Source organism: Vidua macroura, chromosome 5, assembly GCF_024509145.1.
Source record: "Vidua macroura isolate BioBank_ID:100142 chromosome 5, ASM2450914v1, whole genome shotgun sequence".
NCBI lineage: Eukaryota > Metazoa > Chordata > Aves > Passeriformes > Viduidae > Vidua > Vidua macroura.
In genome coordinates, this window is record NC_071575.1 from 2188108 (window position 1) to 2205285 (window position 17178).

The following is a 17178-nucleotide window of genomic DNA, read 5'->3' on the forward strand; positions in this document are numbered from 1 at the left end:
CTTCTTTTCTCTTTTAAGAGAACCAGGATTGTTCTCAAAAAAGTCAGATAGAAATTCTTAACATAATCTTGCAGAAACTAGCACCACATATCTTCCCCAGGGGTAGAAAATTCCGAATAAATATTGATCAAATCATGTTTAGAAATATTTGAAATAAAAATAGCATCTTAACAAAAGAAACAACTGCCCACATAGATGAATTGCAAATCAAGCTTATTACACTACTGCATTTAAAATAAAATGAACTAATTGAGTCCATACCAGTGACAGTCGTCCCATTTGTTCTGGTTTTGACTGATTTAATGGCAAACAGAGCCATTGCACTGCCAGCTACTGCTCCCAATGTCATGTTTCGAATGTAGTCATTTTGCAAATGATAAAATCTCAAAAGTCAGCTTTGCTTCAAAACATAGCTTGAATTAGTGAGGGATTTTGCCCAGTTCTTACTCTAAAATAACTTTATTGTCACCATAGCAGGCCAGTAGTGAACAAGCAGTAAATAATGCAAGATTATTTTATGCTAACAATAACTTAGAAGTCAATGTATACAAACTTGAAGACTGGAAATATCTGCAGGAAAATCCCCTTTTCTGCCCTGGTAATTCTTACTACAGATGTAAGAATCAGAATGTACAAGTTAGAATTGCTATTATCAATCTCTGAGGTGTGACAGAGTGAACGTTTTACACCTGAATGAGAATTTACAGAAAATAATTATTTCTCAATTACACAGGTCTTTGAACTAGAAAACTTGCTGTTTTACAATGATAAAGAAAAACAGAAGGGCATCGAGACATCAAACATACATTCACCCCACAACTGTTATTCCTACCAGAAGTCTTTCTGATATTATTTTTCCAGACTTCCATTGATCAAGAATCCTCAGACAACCCAGTAAAACCATTGCAACAGCTAAACAACTTTATTGTCAGGAAATTTTCCATAATTAGGAAACAGAATTTTACCCTGAAACTTCCTTGCTGCCCAAAATATCTGTTTAGTTTGGTATTGTTTCTCTCCTCTTTTTTCACACTCTTTCACTGATGAAAACTGCTCTCACACTTCCCTCATTCCACTGCTTTCCACAAAAACAAACCCAATCCACAGCATCTTTCTGTTTCAGATTTCTGATAATTTTCATTTTTCTGCTATCCACCAGTGCTGTTAATCTTTCTCAGGAGAAAACAGGGTACTATTTCTTCATGGAATGTTCTACAAACCACTACTCACCTTTCTCTTCTTAGAAAGATTTACATATTTATTATTTGCTCCATTTTTTTTTCCTAGTAACTGACAGTGTCTACTTGCTTGGATGTTCCTTTTCTAAAATAGATATTACATTGGATCTTTTCCTGTCTTTCAATTCATCATTCATTTCCCCCCTATTTTCAAAAGTAACCTTTGACTTGTATTAGCCAAGTTTGTTACAGTCAATTTTCTAAGAACTTGGATTTGTCAACTTGTCTTCACTGACCTGATTACGTCATTTAAGAAGGTCCTACCCCGTTTCATCCATATTTGTGACTGAGATCTTACTCAGATTGATAATATTACAGAGGAATTTCTTTGGTCTTTTAACTAAGAGATTTGCAGGATGACTTCTTGCCACCCTGATGACTCTTGAAAAGTGGACGCTATTTAGTATCTTGACTTAGATTTATCCACATGCATGTGTTATATTGTTCTACACTTGTAACAACTGGATTAAGTTTCTACTGTCAGGATCTTTAAAAATAATTCTGATTTTTTTTTTATGTTGTTTAAAACAGAATACACTCATCCTGTATGCTTTGCCTATAATGAATTACATGACCTGTCTGGATTTCATTTCTGATTAATTTCTTTTTCATGGTCTATATATTTCTCTGAGCAGTTACAAGTAGAGCTAGTAACTATTTGTGTGTGGGGGGGGGGAGCATTTCTTATTTTCTAACAATTTTTACCTTTTCTGCATTTGTTTATTAAATTAGTGAAAAATACTGGCTTTTCAAAGTCTCGCTTTTTTTCTGAATTATTTATGATGTTTTCCTGGCTGTTCTTGTCATTGACAAAAGTTAACTGCAATATTCTCAAGAGAAATTAATGTTTATGCAGATATACTGATGACCATAATCCCCCAAAAATGAACACCTAGCGTTGTTTTGTTAGTCAATATGTAAGCTTGTGGACTTCAATAAAACATTCAGCTCATGTCTCCAATCAACAGCCTAAAAATCTTTGTGTTTTTACAGAGCTTCTTACAGGAGCTGAGGAATAGCCCAGTCATACTGTTTTCTGACCATTTACAGACATTTTCTGCTTCTCCATTAAAGGAAATGGGAATTCATCTCCATAACTGTTCCACAGTGAAAGACTTTCATCAAGGCCTTACATTTCTCCCCTGGAGGAACCTCAGCCTTTTTCTCCATTAGGACCTTTTAGCAGTAGTTAGGGTGCACACACATATCCATTCCTTGTAGAAAGGGAAGGCAAGAAAAGATTTCTGTCCTCTTGTTGCCTCTTTCTGTTCACAAAGTTCAATGATTTTTTTTCTTGCCCTCCTCTTTTGGATAGTGTAGAATTCATTTTATTAGCAATATTCTTTTATATTGTTTGGTTTTTCTAAAATCTGATTTAAGAAAAAATATTTTTCTCATTCCTCCTGTTAAAGTAAACTCCAGCTCTGCCATATATACAAATACTGTCACATCAGAGAGGAATTATGGATATAACCTGAGTATTTGAAAGACTGTGATTACATTATACATTATTTTCAGTGTTTATTAAATTCTGCTTTCTTATTTATCTTGGAACGTTTTTGAAACTATTTTTCTTCCTCTTTGGAAAGAAAAAAATTGGAAACTTTCATAAGATGCTTGCTGCCCTGAAGGCCTGTAGAGTACCCACACTGAAGCAGAAAAAACAAGAAATCACTCTGCACTGGCCAGAGCCTCCTGCATGACCTGTTTCCTCCTGAAGGCTCTGAGTACAACCTGCAGCCCTTCTGCACTGAAGCAGAGACTGGGCAGTGGGGAAGAGAAGAGCCTGAACTGAATTTGAGACTAGGAAATGGGGAGAAATGTGTTTCCCATGGTTCTAAATATATGTGTGTGCTCTTTGCTTCCTAAGAGCTAAATCAGTAATTAAACATCTGTGTTACTTGGCCCCCAGAGATAGTGATGTGGGTACAGATATGTTTGCTGGGAATTTTAGGGAGAACTCATGAAAAATACTTGTAATCAGAGACCAGAGTGTTCCTCTGCTGTACTGGAAGAAGGAAGCTTTCAATCACTGTTAAAAGTCAGGCAGAAACATCATCAGATGGAATTTCATGCAATGAAATTTGACTACTTTACATCAGAATGAAACATTCATGCTCTAAGGGAACAGTAAAGAGAGAAGTATTTCCTTGACTAAAGTAAAAATACAGTGATTCCTTTTCTACTCTGAGTTTATATTCTAGGAGGTTTTGTTCTGCCTTACTCACTCCTATAACTGGTGCATACTGGAATAAAGTATCTATCTGAACAGTCCAGTTCAGTTTCCTAAGGCGCTATAGCTCATAATCACCTTAATTTGAAAATTTTCCCTGAGACTGGATATTTACACACCCTTTCATACATCTGAACTATTGTGTCTCACAAATCCAGCCACAGCCATTGCCTGTTGAGATTTTTACATCATCTTTCTTGCTTCACATGATTTTTTAAATGAAATCTGTAGGACTTTGACAGAGATGTCTGCTTTATTAAGTTTGATTTACATTGGCCAATGGGATCAAATGCTCCCTTCTGCAAATTTGTGCTCTACATCCTGCTGTGTCTCCCACACACATGCACAAAAAAAAAAAAAAAAAAACAAAACAAAAAAAAAAAAAAAAAAACAAAACAAAAAAAAAAAACCTTCACAACTGTGTATACTAGGAATAAACTGAAAATCTTTTTTTGCTTCACAAATGCATTCGGGATTACTCAAAGTCCTTATCTGACAGATGCACCAGGTTTATATTGTTATTTACAAAGCAAGCTGGTTTTTTTAAGACAGGATTGCATTTTTGCCCTGTTTTTGTATTGCCTAGCAGTAAAATAGGCAGGAGTAGAGTCTTTGAATGGCACTACATTATAAATGATAATGGGATGCACCTTCTTATCCTCAGTGTGCCTCTAATCCTATCCATGTAAATGAGAAGTATTTTTTTAAAAAGACATATATACTAAGCTTTTTAAAAATGCATTTAGTTGGCATGTTTTCTTTAATCTCATTTAATGAGTGGAGGCTTCTATTCAAACCTAATAGTAAAGTGGGCAGATACTGGGATGTTTGGGAAGAGCAAAACTGAAACTGGGGTGTTAGCAGGACACAACTCTCAGGTGTGAAACACATATTCGTATTTTGTGATCAATTCCATAGAAATGGCTCTTTCTGCCAAAAGTGCAATCTTTCAGCACACACATGAAAAAAAGCTGTTAGTGTAGCATTTTGACATTAGGCATTTAAATTGTATAATAAAAATGAAAGAGTAATTCATTCCTGAACTAGCTACAGTACCCACAGAGAGTAAATTCAGAATTATGTGGCCCAATAGCTTTGGAAATCTCACTGCATAAATGTTAGGGATGCACTAAATGCCATAAATGGATTTATTGAAATTATATGTAAAATGTAGTCATTGTTTTTACCCTAATCTTGACATACCAGTGTTATCACATTGATGAGAGAATGGTCATTACTATTAGCAAACCTGTCAATCAAGTGTCAAAACCTGCCCTTTTCCCCTTCTGTAAAGCACAGGGCAAGGGTGACAGATGAGTCCAACAGATCATCCTGATGAAGAATCTTCTGTAGCAAATTCACAATGACAGTTACACAAAATGGTCTATCACAGCACCATACGAATCTTCTCTCATGTCAATCATAACTGGAACTTTTCAATAAATACGTTTGAGTGGGAGTTTGAATTCACTCAAAAGAGCACGAACAATACAGTGATTATTTTGTTCAGCAAGATTATTTCCAATTACGAGACAAACAAATTTATCACAGGTGAAGAAACAAACAAGAATTTGGCTCAGCATCTGAAATTTAAACCAGACATCAAATTAAACCTATAGAAACATCAGTTGATATTTACAAAGTGTTTTCCAATGGACTGAAGATTTTTCATTGTTTAACCATGTTATAGCTTTGAACTTTCCCATCAAAACAGGTAACAGAAAACAAAAGGAAACTTTTAAACTGGTAAGTTGTACAATTAGTAAACATTAGTTCCTCTGAAAGAGTAGAATATGTTCAATAAAATACAGTCAGATTTGAAGAACAATCTCAGAGAGTAGAGGCATAAGGAGTCATGTGTTTTGCAGCTATTACTGGACAGTAAGTGCCTCTTAATGAAACGCCAAATGTTCTTCTGCTTCTCATTGAAAAAGTGGCATTTCTCATTTTCTTCTTCCACCACAAGTCAGCATAGAAAACCCCAGGAGAAATATTTTCTCCTTATTTTTTTTTTTTTTCCTTTAACCAGTTATCAATTCCACCCATTTTCTAAGACTGGGAACCAAGGGAACGGAAGAATTAAACACATTCCATTGAATAAAAAAACATCTTGCAACAAAATGCAGCTATATCTTTTTTGTAGCTCAGTTGTAAATTTTGCCACAAGTTGAAATCAGTGAAACTCAGAAGTGTTACGCCCCAACTTGGGGCACCTCAAAATAGGTGAAGAACATGTTAGAGATTTATGAACCCCTCTTCATCTCAGAGTTCTCGTGACTCAGAAAATCTTACACAGGCACCTCTGAAAATCTTACACAGTGCTTCTGCAAGGAAGTCAGAGGGACATCAAAGTCTTGTCTGAGGCCTTGAGTTATCACTAAATGACTCAAGGGAGAGAAGACAGTGTTGTGAGCAGACAAGAGCAATGGCAGAGAAGAACCTCAAGAAAAACAAATTGAAAATGGTTTGTAATGAGCTGAAGAACAGAATTTATAGAAAGACTAGGAAGAAAAAAAAAGATGAAGAAATGGCAGAAAAAATAAGAGAGCAGAGAAAGGAGAAAAAATGAAAGCAAATTAAAACACAGGAAGAAAAAAATAATAAATAGGTGAAAAGATATGCTTTAGAAGAAATAAAGATATGAGGTTTGCAAAATACAGTCATTGAGAGAAGCACAATAAATCAGAGCTAGATATAAAATAATTTAACTGTGCATACCTTCATCAATGGGCTCATACTTCATAATAATTTCTAAGGCAGTTGTTTCATTAGCTTCAGTTTGAAATTGTTCTTTTGCAAGAAATTTAAGGAGCTGGCCATCAGGTAGAATGTTGCCATCTGTTGAGTAAGCCTTGAACAGTTCTTCAAATTCGGGTCTGTGTACAAGAGCTCGATAAATTGCTTTGAAGTCATCCATGCTAATTATATCTCCAGAGTGTTTGTCAATGGTTTTCTGAGGAAAAAAGCAACCAAAAGAATTAAAAAAAAAATCAATAAAGCAACATGCATATATACAAAGTTATGCACCAAACATTTTTTTATAACTGACCACAGGAGTGAGAATCACAGAAGAATCCTCAGGCAACAGTGATTACAATAGATTAAACTCCTCAACTTTTAGATTACACTTTGTGTGCTACAAATATTTTATATAAAGTAAAATGGACCATATGACATAATTAGGGTCTAAATAAGTACAATAAATTTAGATTTAATGCATTTTTAATATTAAAACACTTCATAGAAAATATCTAAAATGCTATGCATTAAAATAAATGTGCAGCATAAAACTTACCAAGTGGAAAATATATTTGGCATAATACCTCTCCAACAGCTATTTACACCAAATGGTAAATACTGTCAGTGAAATTTGCACACAAAAACAGCAACCAATAATCTTAAAAATTAAATAAGGATGACCAAATTCTCAAGATAAACAAGTCTTTTATCACTTCAAATAAACACTATCAAAATTTGAAGATGATATTTTATAGTAACCTATGAGATCATGTTCTACTCATAACAAGCCAGAATGTTTAACTTAGATTAATTATTCACACTCTCAGAATTCTTGAATTGTAAGCTTGTTTTCATAGAGCTGACAAAATGTTAGCATAGTAATTACTTTCAGTGTTTCAGTATAAAAGCTAAAAGAAAAGTTAAAAGGGCAAAAGAATTTGAGTAGATTAATACTTTTTCTGCCTTTTGCTTTTTTCTCAGGTTTAATTCCATTTTTCCTTTAAAATTTTCTACCCAAAATAAGTAGCTGCATACGAAATATAAATGTTTCTAACATTTTAGCCTGAATCATTCTTAAAAGTTGCCAAAGTAAGAGAAATCTGCTGACAAAATTGCTCACAAAAATCACAAACAAATGGCAATCCACTGCCTCAGTGATCATCACTGTAAGCTGATGAAAATTCCCAATTGTTGGCTCCTTAAACTGAGACTGCCAAAGAGGCCAAGTTGCAGCATCCAAAACATGGCACTGACTATGGCTGGTTTGGCTTCCACAAAAGTGTCTATAAACAGGAAATTGCTTACTTGAGCTCTGGCTGCTCTTTGATCAAGACTTTGGATTACTGCTAAATAATTTTGAAGCCATACCATAAAACCTAAAAGCTGAACAATCCATTGCCAGTTCCTTCCTACGCAGTGCAGTTCCTACTGTACCTCTGAATAAGTACAATATATATAAAAATATATTAGATAACTGAAACATTATACAAATATAATATATATATATTACATATATAACATTTATATATATATATATAAATATACAAATATATTAGATAGCTAATATATAGCTAAAACATTAAATTTCAGGGGCAGTTCTAGTGAAAAAAAATCTTACAAATCAGTGCTTCAGTATTCGCTTTGAGTTTGGGAAAGAGAATAATAATGATCATTTCTAACAGAAATCCCTAGCAAGAAAATACTTCTGTACAAATGCTAATTATACACATTTCATTACTGCTGAGAAATTCCCCATCAAAGGTTGATATCCTCAATCCAATTTTTAATGTTCTTAACAATATGACAAATTTGCTCATAACCATTAAGCAGGAAAAGAAAATACCAACTTATTTTGGAAATAAACATTCTATCAGGACTTGGAAGATGTTTACTTAGTTACTGGCACAAAGAGAAGCTGGGCAAAAATTTAAAGTTTCTATTTTAGTTGCCTTTTAATGAAATACAGACAATAATACTATACAAGACAGCTCTCCAAATTAAAGTGATAAAAATCATGCCACTATAAAAAGATATTCTTACCATTTTTTGGGGTAGATTTTTATCATTCTTATTTTTATTAATGCACATTAAATCTTTGTTGTTCAGAAAAAGAAGAGACAAAGTCTTGAGAGAAATTATATGAAAATTTATTATTCCTTAAAACTTTAATATTCATATCGCTCAAAAGAGTGTTACAGTAAAACAAACTCAAAGAGAAAAGACAATAAAAACCCAGATTATTCCTTAAAATAAGTTTTCTAGAAAATGTATTTTGCTATGTATAACCATTAGATTAACTGCTGAGCTGTAGTTACTGGCAATGATGTCAGTAAGATTCCCTCCCAGAATGCCTTGAATTTTTACATGTTATTACACTGATTAAATACTTGAGCCCCCCCAAACTACTGAACACCTGTAAATCTCTCTCAAATAGCAAAGAACACCTAACAGTACTGCCATAAATAACTAGATCAGGCTACTGGGCATAATAGGTTGTTAAATACAACTAGATCAGACTTGTTTTTTGCAGGTCACTTCCCTCAAATAATCCCTCTCTTCTCTGCCCACAGCTGACCATCGCTCTCAAGTTCCTGACAGAAACCAAAGTCAGGGAAGATAGAGGAAACAGTGAGAAGTATTTTTAAGTTCTCAAGAGGTTGTCTAGGTTGGCAACTATCTCCTTGCAGTGCAAGTTCCAAAACCACAGGAAGCCTCTCTAGCCAGGGTTGAGCTCATGCTGCTGCTTCTACCTTGGCTTGACAAGGCAGACAACAATGAGGAAGATAGAGTGAGGAAAACTTAGTGCCTTCCTTCTCATGACTTAAAAGCTTCTGACTTGCCATAGCTAATTCTCCTCTGCCAAATCAGGACAGAATCAGCCAGCTGCTTGCAACATTCTCAAAAGAATAATCTATATAAATGTGTAAATAAATAAATATACATATATTTTTATATATACACGCACACACTTGTTTCCATTGCCTTAGGGAAACAGCATTACCAGACAGCTTGTTTTGGGGGGAAAAAATGAGGTCAAAGGGAAAACCTTACATCTTTTGAGTCATTACATGAAGAACATGTACACCCAGTTTGTGCCAAGGCACTCAGTTTTGTAGTATTTGCTCACAGACAAGATCTGCTTGGCAGTAGTTTGCTTACCTACACTAAATTAACTCATTAAGTTCAGTTTCTAGCTGGATGGTGTAACCCTCATGGAAATCTCTTAAACACTGCCACGTCTCAAGGCCAAATCCTTTCCCTGGGGGTTAGAGTGTAATTCCCATCCATTCAGGCACACCTCTTAAATATTACAAGAGAGGTGTAGTGGAGAACAGAATGAATGTGTGCTGCATCTAAAGCCTGAGCAGCTCAGACAAGCCCATGTTGTCCTCCTGGCAAGAGGACTTTGAGGAAGTTGCTCTCATGGCTCTGCCCAGCAGCAGACAGACACATCTGGGCTCATTACCTTGATCACACAAGAAGCTGAATAGGATGAAACCAGAATGCTTTAAGTTTTCTCAAGTGTGGTCATTCACAAAAAAAATCTGGGAATCAAAATCAACGTGTTTTCCATCTGACATGAATTTGTTGTGGTGAAAAGACAGAGTTATGGATGTCAGTCTCTTCTCTGAGTACCAAGCAGTAGGACAAGCAGAAGGGGACTCAAATTGTGCCAGGGATGGTTTAGATTGGCTGTTAGTAAAAATTCTTTCACTGGAAATGTTGTCAAGCATTGGAACAGGCTGTCCAGGGAAACATCTGAGTTACCACTCCTTGAAAGCATTTAAGAGACCTGTAGATGTGGTGCTTAGGGACAAGGTTTAGAGGTGGACTTTTCAATGTATGAATGGTTGGACTCAGCGATCTTAGAGGTACTTTCCAATCTAAATGATTGTGATTCGAATGCAAGCCCTGGAGGAAAATTCTTTGCTGATTTTGCACACACTCTAGCATGAAATAGATTTCCCAAAAAATTAACTTGAAAAAAATCAGCAAACGTATGATGTGTGTAACTGAACTTCTAAACTGTTAATTGCTTAATGTACATACACCTTACCTTGAAAATATGTTTTAAATGGTCTTCATCAAAATTTATTTGCATTTTTTCAAGCAGCCTCATGCAACCCTCTAAATCAATATTCCCAGTTTTGAAATCATTCTGAATGAGATTCCAAAACCACGTATGAGACGCGAGGTTAAGGAAGATTCTGGCCCACTAATGGGGGGATGAGGGGGAGAAGTTTAATTTTGTTAAACCTAAGAAGACTGTGCTTTCCTGTTCTCATACTCTAGAACATCCTTGTCTTTTGACCTCTGAGAATGCAGCAGGCCCCGAGGTGTGCAGGAAGAGATTTCTGCTCTGACCTCGGAGACTCGGAGGGCAGTGGCCAGAAGGGCTGAAGGGAGGGCGTGAAGGAGATCCGGGGGTGCTCAGGGTGCAGAAAGGGCTGCGGTGAGAGGAGGGAAATGTGGGGAGGCCCAGGGGACTCGGCAGCGGCAGGGAAGGGCAGGGAGTGCCAAGAAACACCAAGGAATGAGTGCCACCAGCACTGCGCCCCCCTAAACGTTATCAACCAGCCCGGCTGACGGGAATGGCTGCCCCAGGCCATCCCTGCCACCCTCCTGTGTGCCCAGGCCAGCTCCAGGCCTGAGGGGAAAGCGACACGTCGGGGGGTCCCAATGGCAGCTGTCACAGGGCAGGGAGGGGAGAGGAGGAGAAGAAGGCAGCAGAGGAAAAGGATATCTGTTCTCATCCATGGCGGCTGCGCCCCAGCCCCCTCACTGCAGCGGCATTGCCAGCCCCTCGCTTGGGCTCACAGTGGGCTCCTCATGCCCCTGCGCGCTGTTCGGGCGGCGTGGAACGCTCGCCCCCATCCTTCCAGTGTCGCTGCAGTGCCGCTCTGGTGATGTCACAGACCGCGGGCGCCCGGCACAGGCCCCTTCCTGCGCCAGCCTGCCGCCATGGTGTGCCTTCTCCTTCCAGCACAAAGCGTCTCCCAGGCCCTGCCCTCATCACCGGCTCCCAGCCTTAGGATATCCCACACGTGCCGAGGCGGGAGCTGTGTCAGGCCGGGTAGGCCTTCTGCAGCCAACCGTGCCAGCGTCCCCCTGGGCACTTTGAGCTTGTCCGAGGCCTCTCTGCTCTGGGGCGAGGTGACAAGCTGGTGAGGCAGGAGGTCACCACAACATCTTCCCCCACAAAACCAGGAGCACTGTGCTACCAACCCACTGCTGCAGCGTGGGGGGAGCCCCTTCTTTGGGCCTTGGGGAACCAGCCGGCTCCACGGCACGGGGTGATGGTGGATGTTGGGGAACGGTGACAGGCCACCCCAAAGGGCTGAGATGCCACCCCAAATGGCTGTGAGGCCACCCCAAAGGGCTGGAAAGCCACTCCAAATGGCTAGGAGGCAGCCCAAAAGGGCTAGGAGGCCACTCAAGCTCTCACTTCAGTGCAGGAAACTGTTGTGCCCTCAAAACCAGCCCAGGCAAGAGCAGCTGTCCATGTCCTGCTTTGACGCACACCAGAATCAGCCTTCAAATCATTGGGACAACCTTTGGAAATCAGGCTGGACTTTCACCCTGACTCCATTTCCCATTTCGCACTCATTTTACAGGGATTCTTCTCCAGGCAAACTGCTTCAAAGTTGCCAGCTTCCATGTAGCTGTCAGCAAGCCTGAGTGAGACTCTAAATGTGACAGACCAAAGGCAGCTTGCCACAGGTTTTATGAAACTTGTGAAAGCTGAGGACACCAAGTTTTGTGTTGACATTCTGGAAAACATTCAGGTTTTGTCAGACGATATATGGGGGGAAAATCTGTCAAGGAATTCCCTGCTACTCACGCTTTTATGAACTGGAATAAACTATTCCAGTATTCAGATCAGCATCTGAACACCAAGGTCTCCAAAGCTGAAGTGCCTCAATGCTTACTGAACTACCATCTCTGTCTGATATGATGGCCTAAATAAAAAACAGGAGGACAAGACAAAATGGAGTTGTTTAATTGATTTATTTCTGGATCACTCAGGAGAGTACAGAGACTTCCATCAGTCAATCACCACTTTAAAAATAATTCAGGTCTGCAGTGACTGGAAATAATCTGGGGTTTTTTTTGGGTTTTTTTTTTTTTCCACTTTCTTCATGTTCTTTTCAAGTACTTTACCAGTAATTGTCAAAATGTCAAAGGCAGCACAATGTTACAGATGAGATAGTGGGCAAATTCTTACTTTCCTTTGTAATTTTAAGCAAAAATTATATTCAATTATGTAGCATCACACCAAATGAAACATTGATTTTTAAGGGAGCTGGTACGGTAGATTGGCAAAGATTGGCATATAATATCTAGATTTCTTTCATTGCTACAGAACCCCTGTAAATTCAGCCTTCAGGCTTTGCTTGTGCATTTACCTCTGAATCCCTTATACAGGCACATGAACAAAAGGAAGATCAGGACACTGGAGGAATAAATTTCTTATAGACAGTGCAGAAGATATCTCAGGACTGACCAGGGATGTAGGCTGGGTGTTGCAGCATTAAAGAATAAAGTAATGCAGCTCCCTTTCTCCCAGTATTCATTACAAAGGCCAAAGGAATGCATGTGATTTTGGTTTACTTTCAAACTGTGATAGTGATTATTTCCTAATATTTATCACAAATTATTACAAATGCCCACCATCTTTGCTGCTTTCTCTAAACATAACTTTTAATTAGATTTTCAATGGAAACAAAGTTTAATTTCAAGCACTACTGTAAACACTACACTTTAGTAAATACTCATCTGTATAAATAAGTACTCATTTGTGGCTTTGGAGAGTCACTGCTGACTGACCATGATTGCTTTCATTGTCTTGGCGTTAAAATGTCATCGAGAACTACACCTTGCTATGGTTTTGAGGAGAAAAAAACATTGTGCAAAAATGGGCATCTTCAGGTTACTCTTTTGAAGGAAAATGAAGATTTTGCATACTTCCTGCCCTCTGATTTGGGAGGTTCCTTTCTCTATGTATCTGGATATGATAATTAATTTCCCAGAGAAACCAATGCAGCTGAACAGGGAAGAAAGGAGGAGCACAGAGAGCATTTTCTGTGCTCCCTTGGTTCTTCAGAGAGAGCTGCATTACCTATGGGTCATTCTCTTTTCACCCCACAGCTGCTGCTGAGATCCATCCAACACCAATCCAATCCAATCCAATCCAATCCAATCCAATCCAATCCAATCCAATCCTTGAGTGCCTGTGTTGCTGCTGGACACCATTCAATGAGCAAGCAGTTGTCTTTACATGGAATTTGGTTGAATATGTGATTATTTCTTTATTGAAAGTAAAAGTAGTTTTATTAAAAATGTTATGCAACCCAGGGCTGCTATAATGAAGATGGCCTGTTGGGAGTGTAGTTTATATCTGCAGTACCAAAAAATAGAAGAAATTTTGGGCATGGATTTAAGTGCTAACAGACACAGATAGAACACTAGAAATTCTGGACTGGAAAAAATCGCTTTTTTCACAAATATTGAACATGAACAAACAACAGGGAATAATAAAGAACAATGAAAAAGACTGCACAGTTAAACGACTTTCAGTTTCAATATTTATTCCACTAGATCAATCCCTTATGAGATGCAAATATATGGCATTTTGCAATACACTTTTTGGTTCTGTTGAATTAAATTCTCTCTACTTTAAAATGCTGTTTCTATATGGCAAAACAGTAGCAAGGAGTGCAATAATAAAAAGCATTTAATATTGCAGTATCAGTCTATCAGTCTACCTTTATGAACTTTTCCTTTTCTTTCAATTTCCTTTCTCTGTAAAAGAAGGAATCCGTGAAACCAGAATCTGCAACAAAAGCTACTCAGAAGGATGGAATTTCAGCAGAATAAATGTTCTGATCTGACTGAAAATGCTCACTCATTTTTTTGCAAGCTATGAAATTAATCTAGAAAAGGTAGTTATGAAATAGGCTTTGTCAATTTTCCCTCTACATTCTCCAGGATGGGCTTGAATTTTTTTTTTTTTTAATTTCTTTTGGAAAGTGGAAACTTGGGGAAGAATAAACATTATGAGAAGAAGCGGAAGGTGTACACCTCCATGGAAAACTTCAGGGAACTTTTATTTATATACTTTTGTGGCTCTGAATGTCTTTGAGACTTAGTTGCAACTGCTTGTTTTTTGTCTATAAATGATTTTTTGTTGTTGCATAGGGAATACATGCCAACTTTCATTATCTTTATTCCTAAAATAGCCTCCTTTTCTCTATAATGTTTTGAAAGCCATTCACATTCTTATAGCTCCTTGTGAAACCTCTTTTTTTTTCCAGTTCCCTGTATTTTAACAAAATAAGTGAAGGATTGGCACTTATAATATATGCATATTTATATCTACAACAAAAAACAAAAATTCAAGTTTTCCAGCTGTATCAAGCAGCAGTTTTCCACTGCAGTCAGGAGCACAGCACATCTGGAATTGAAGCTCTGTCTTATTTGCAGTCATAATAATCTGCTGGTAAAGACTTGCTTTGTGTCTGCAAAAATGCATTATCATCAGGTATCTTTTGGTTCTTCTTATCTTGGGTTGCTCCTGAGCAGCCATGGTTCTTTGTCCCAAGGAGATCACCTACTCCAGAAGTTCAGAACAGCTTTACACAGAGATCTAATTTTCTTTCAAGATAAACCAGGAATTTTGTTAAAATTCTGCTCCTCCATTTTCAGGCTTGCAGGCTCATTGGAATCACCTAGTTGATACAAAAGTACCTGAGCCAAATTGGCTCAAATTTTTTATTTCTGATTATAATTTTGAATCTGTCATTAATTGTTGCTGTAAAGAAAATTGTCATTTTTATCATGCCAGTAACATCAGAGTTTATCTTGGACTTCATTTCCAGCTTACAGCTGCATTAAAATGAGAAGACACTTAGTATTTGGACTGAATATTTAATGTTCACATTATAAAGTTTGCTTCTTGTTTTGCTTGTACTACAGCAGGTGGAAAACCTATCAAAATGAAAACAGTGAAACAAGCATAATAATTTCATAGTCAAATATATGTGTGGAATTAAAAGTTAATTTATTTTTTGTTTCAGAATAGATAGATAAATCTGTAACAGACAATAAAGACTCCAGTTATCTGTTGGCAGAAAGCAAAGTCTATCAATATTCCTAGTCATTGGAAGAAATTCATGTTTTCCTCTTTACATTTTCCAAAATTTTTTTCTTTGTTTCCATTTGTGGAATGGAAAAGACAATTTTTGTAAAACAAAACACCTTGCTTGTATGTCTTTCAGCTTGCAGTCTGTCCTAAAATCTCCACTGTATGTCTTACACCCCATTCTTTTCCAAATTGTGGGAAAGAAAAGAAAATATGATTTTAAAACAGAGGAAATAAAAATGAAGGAAATCCAAAGAGCCTTCTGTCAAGTGTGCCTCTCTCACTGAGCTCAAATAATCAGCACATTAATGCTGCACCTATAGTAGGACTAAATTCAAGGATTATTTTCCCTTCTACAGTAGGAATGGTTTAAAATTTTCAATAAATCTGAAAAAGTAGATTTAGTACATGCCAAGTGCAAGGCATTTTCTAAGTCTGTATGTCAGCATTCCATTCCTGCCCAAATAGTGGATTTTACAGTCCTTTTTAGTGAAGGCTTCAGAGTTATAAAAAATGTGGAATGGTTTCAAAAAATCACTGTTTCAAAAAATAACTATTTTGAGCTATTCAAAGCATAGTATCCTGGGATTCTCCAAAGTTATGAGACATATTTGTTATAGAAAGGCTTTGGAATTGTCACCATACAAAACTGAGGGAATAAGAGACAATAAGAAGAAGAAGAAGAAGAAATTGCCACCATAAAACTGAGGTAATAAGGGATGTTAATGATGATTATGATAATAATAATAATCATAATAATAATATTTTAAACAGATTACCCATGCCATATTAGATCATTAATGTAATCATTTATCCTTGAATGGAAAAAGGAACTACTACACATCCTTAAATTAATACCCAGAAAATATCCTGAGATTTTTTTTAGCATCCTGGGATCCTAATAAAGTCTGCTGATAGTGACAGAGATTGCAGATGAGACCTGCCTAGGGCTGTCCCTCTGTATGTCCCCAGAACTGCAGATGAGACACATTCTCAGGGGAATGGAGGGCCAGTGGCTAGGTTAGATTAGAGACAACAAGGGTTGGCTCTTAAAAACTGGGATTAATATAATTATATGGGACACGTGTGCAAAGCAGCCATGATCCCAAATGAAATGCTCTGATAGTTGATGCAAGTTTCTTTCACAAAATGAAAAAGCATTAAGAAACAAGAAATTTTCTATCCTGGTTCTATCCTGAAATTTAGAATTGCAAACCTACATCCTCAAGCGTGCTGCTGCACTCTCATGTACAACAGCTTTCTTTTCTGCAAAGATTCAAGATCTACCTACACAGATCTCAGATGAGTGCACCAGCCCCTGGCAAGCCTACAGCTATTTAGGTGTGCACATCTTCACTGGCAGAAAGCAGAGGATCAAAAGTCTTTGCTTACTCACTTATTCATTGCTTTTTCTTAAACACATGTTGTTTATTCTTAAACACAAGAAGTTCAGAAGCCTGAGGAAGACAAAACATGGAGTGTGGAGCTGCTCATGTAATTTTACTGTTATCTGACTTCTGAGGCACAGCCTGCCCACCAGGGAGTTAGACTTTACCCCAAATAGATAGATCAGGCCATACTAAATCCTACACGTTCAACTGAGATGAAAATGTGGGGGTGTGCTCACAGTCGTTCGTGTTCATGGCTGGAGACTGTCACGGTGGCACCAAACCTCCAGTCATTCTACCTGGGCACGTGCTGAAATGCCCATTTCATAAGGCTCATTCTTTGCCCACCTACTCACATTTCTTTCCCTTGGAAGGGAATGTTTAATTTGGGGTTCAGTTGGGACAGGAGGTTGGGACAACATACTGGGAAGTGTATCC

The 17178-nt window shown here is 37.6% G+C and overlaps 2 protein-coding genes across 2 annotated transcripts in view; one reads left to right on the forward strand and one right to left on the reverse strand.

The window, feature by feature from the left end:
* PLCZ1 (phospholipase C zeta 1) overlaps positions 1-11293 on the reverse strand; it is a 44921-nt gene extending 33628 nt beyond the window's left edge. Inside the window, exons 1-3 of the mRNA XM_053977824.1 lie at positions 10955-11293; positions 10268-10391; positions 6190-6424 (exon numbers count right to left, since the gene is read on the reverse strand). Coding sequence (XP_053833799.1) covers positions 6190-6424; positions 10268-10391; positions 10955-10968 — 373 coding nt within the window. The 5' untranslated portion in view covers positions 10969-11293. The remainder of the gene's footprint in view (positions 1-6189; positions 6425-10267; positions 10392-10954) is intronic.
* CAPZA3 (capping actin protein of muscle Z-line subunit alpha 3) lies at positions 10967-12194 on the forward strand. The gene is given in 7 exon segments (XM_053977392.1): positions 10967-11119; positions 11289-11527; positions 11581-11699; positions 11702-11796; positions 11798-11883; positions 11885-12033; positions 12036-12194. Coding segments are annotated over 7 exon segments (972 nt in total). The 3' UTR covers positions 12167-12194.
* Positions 12195-17178: the final 4984 nt, after the last annotated feature.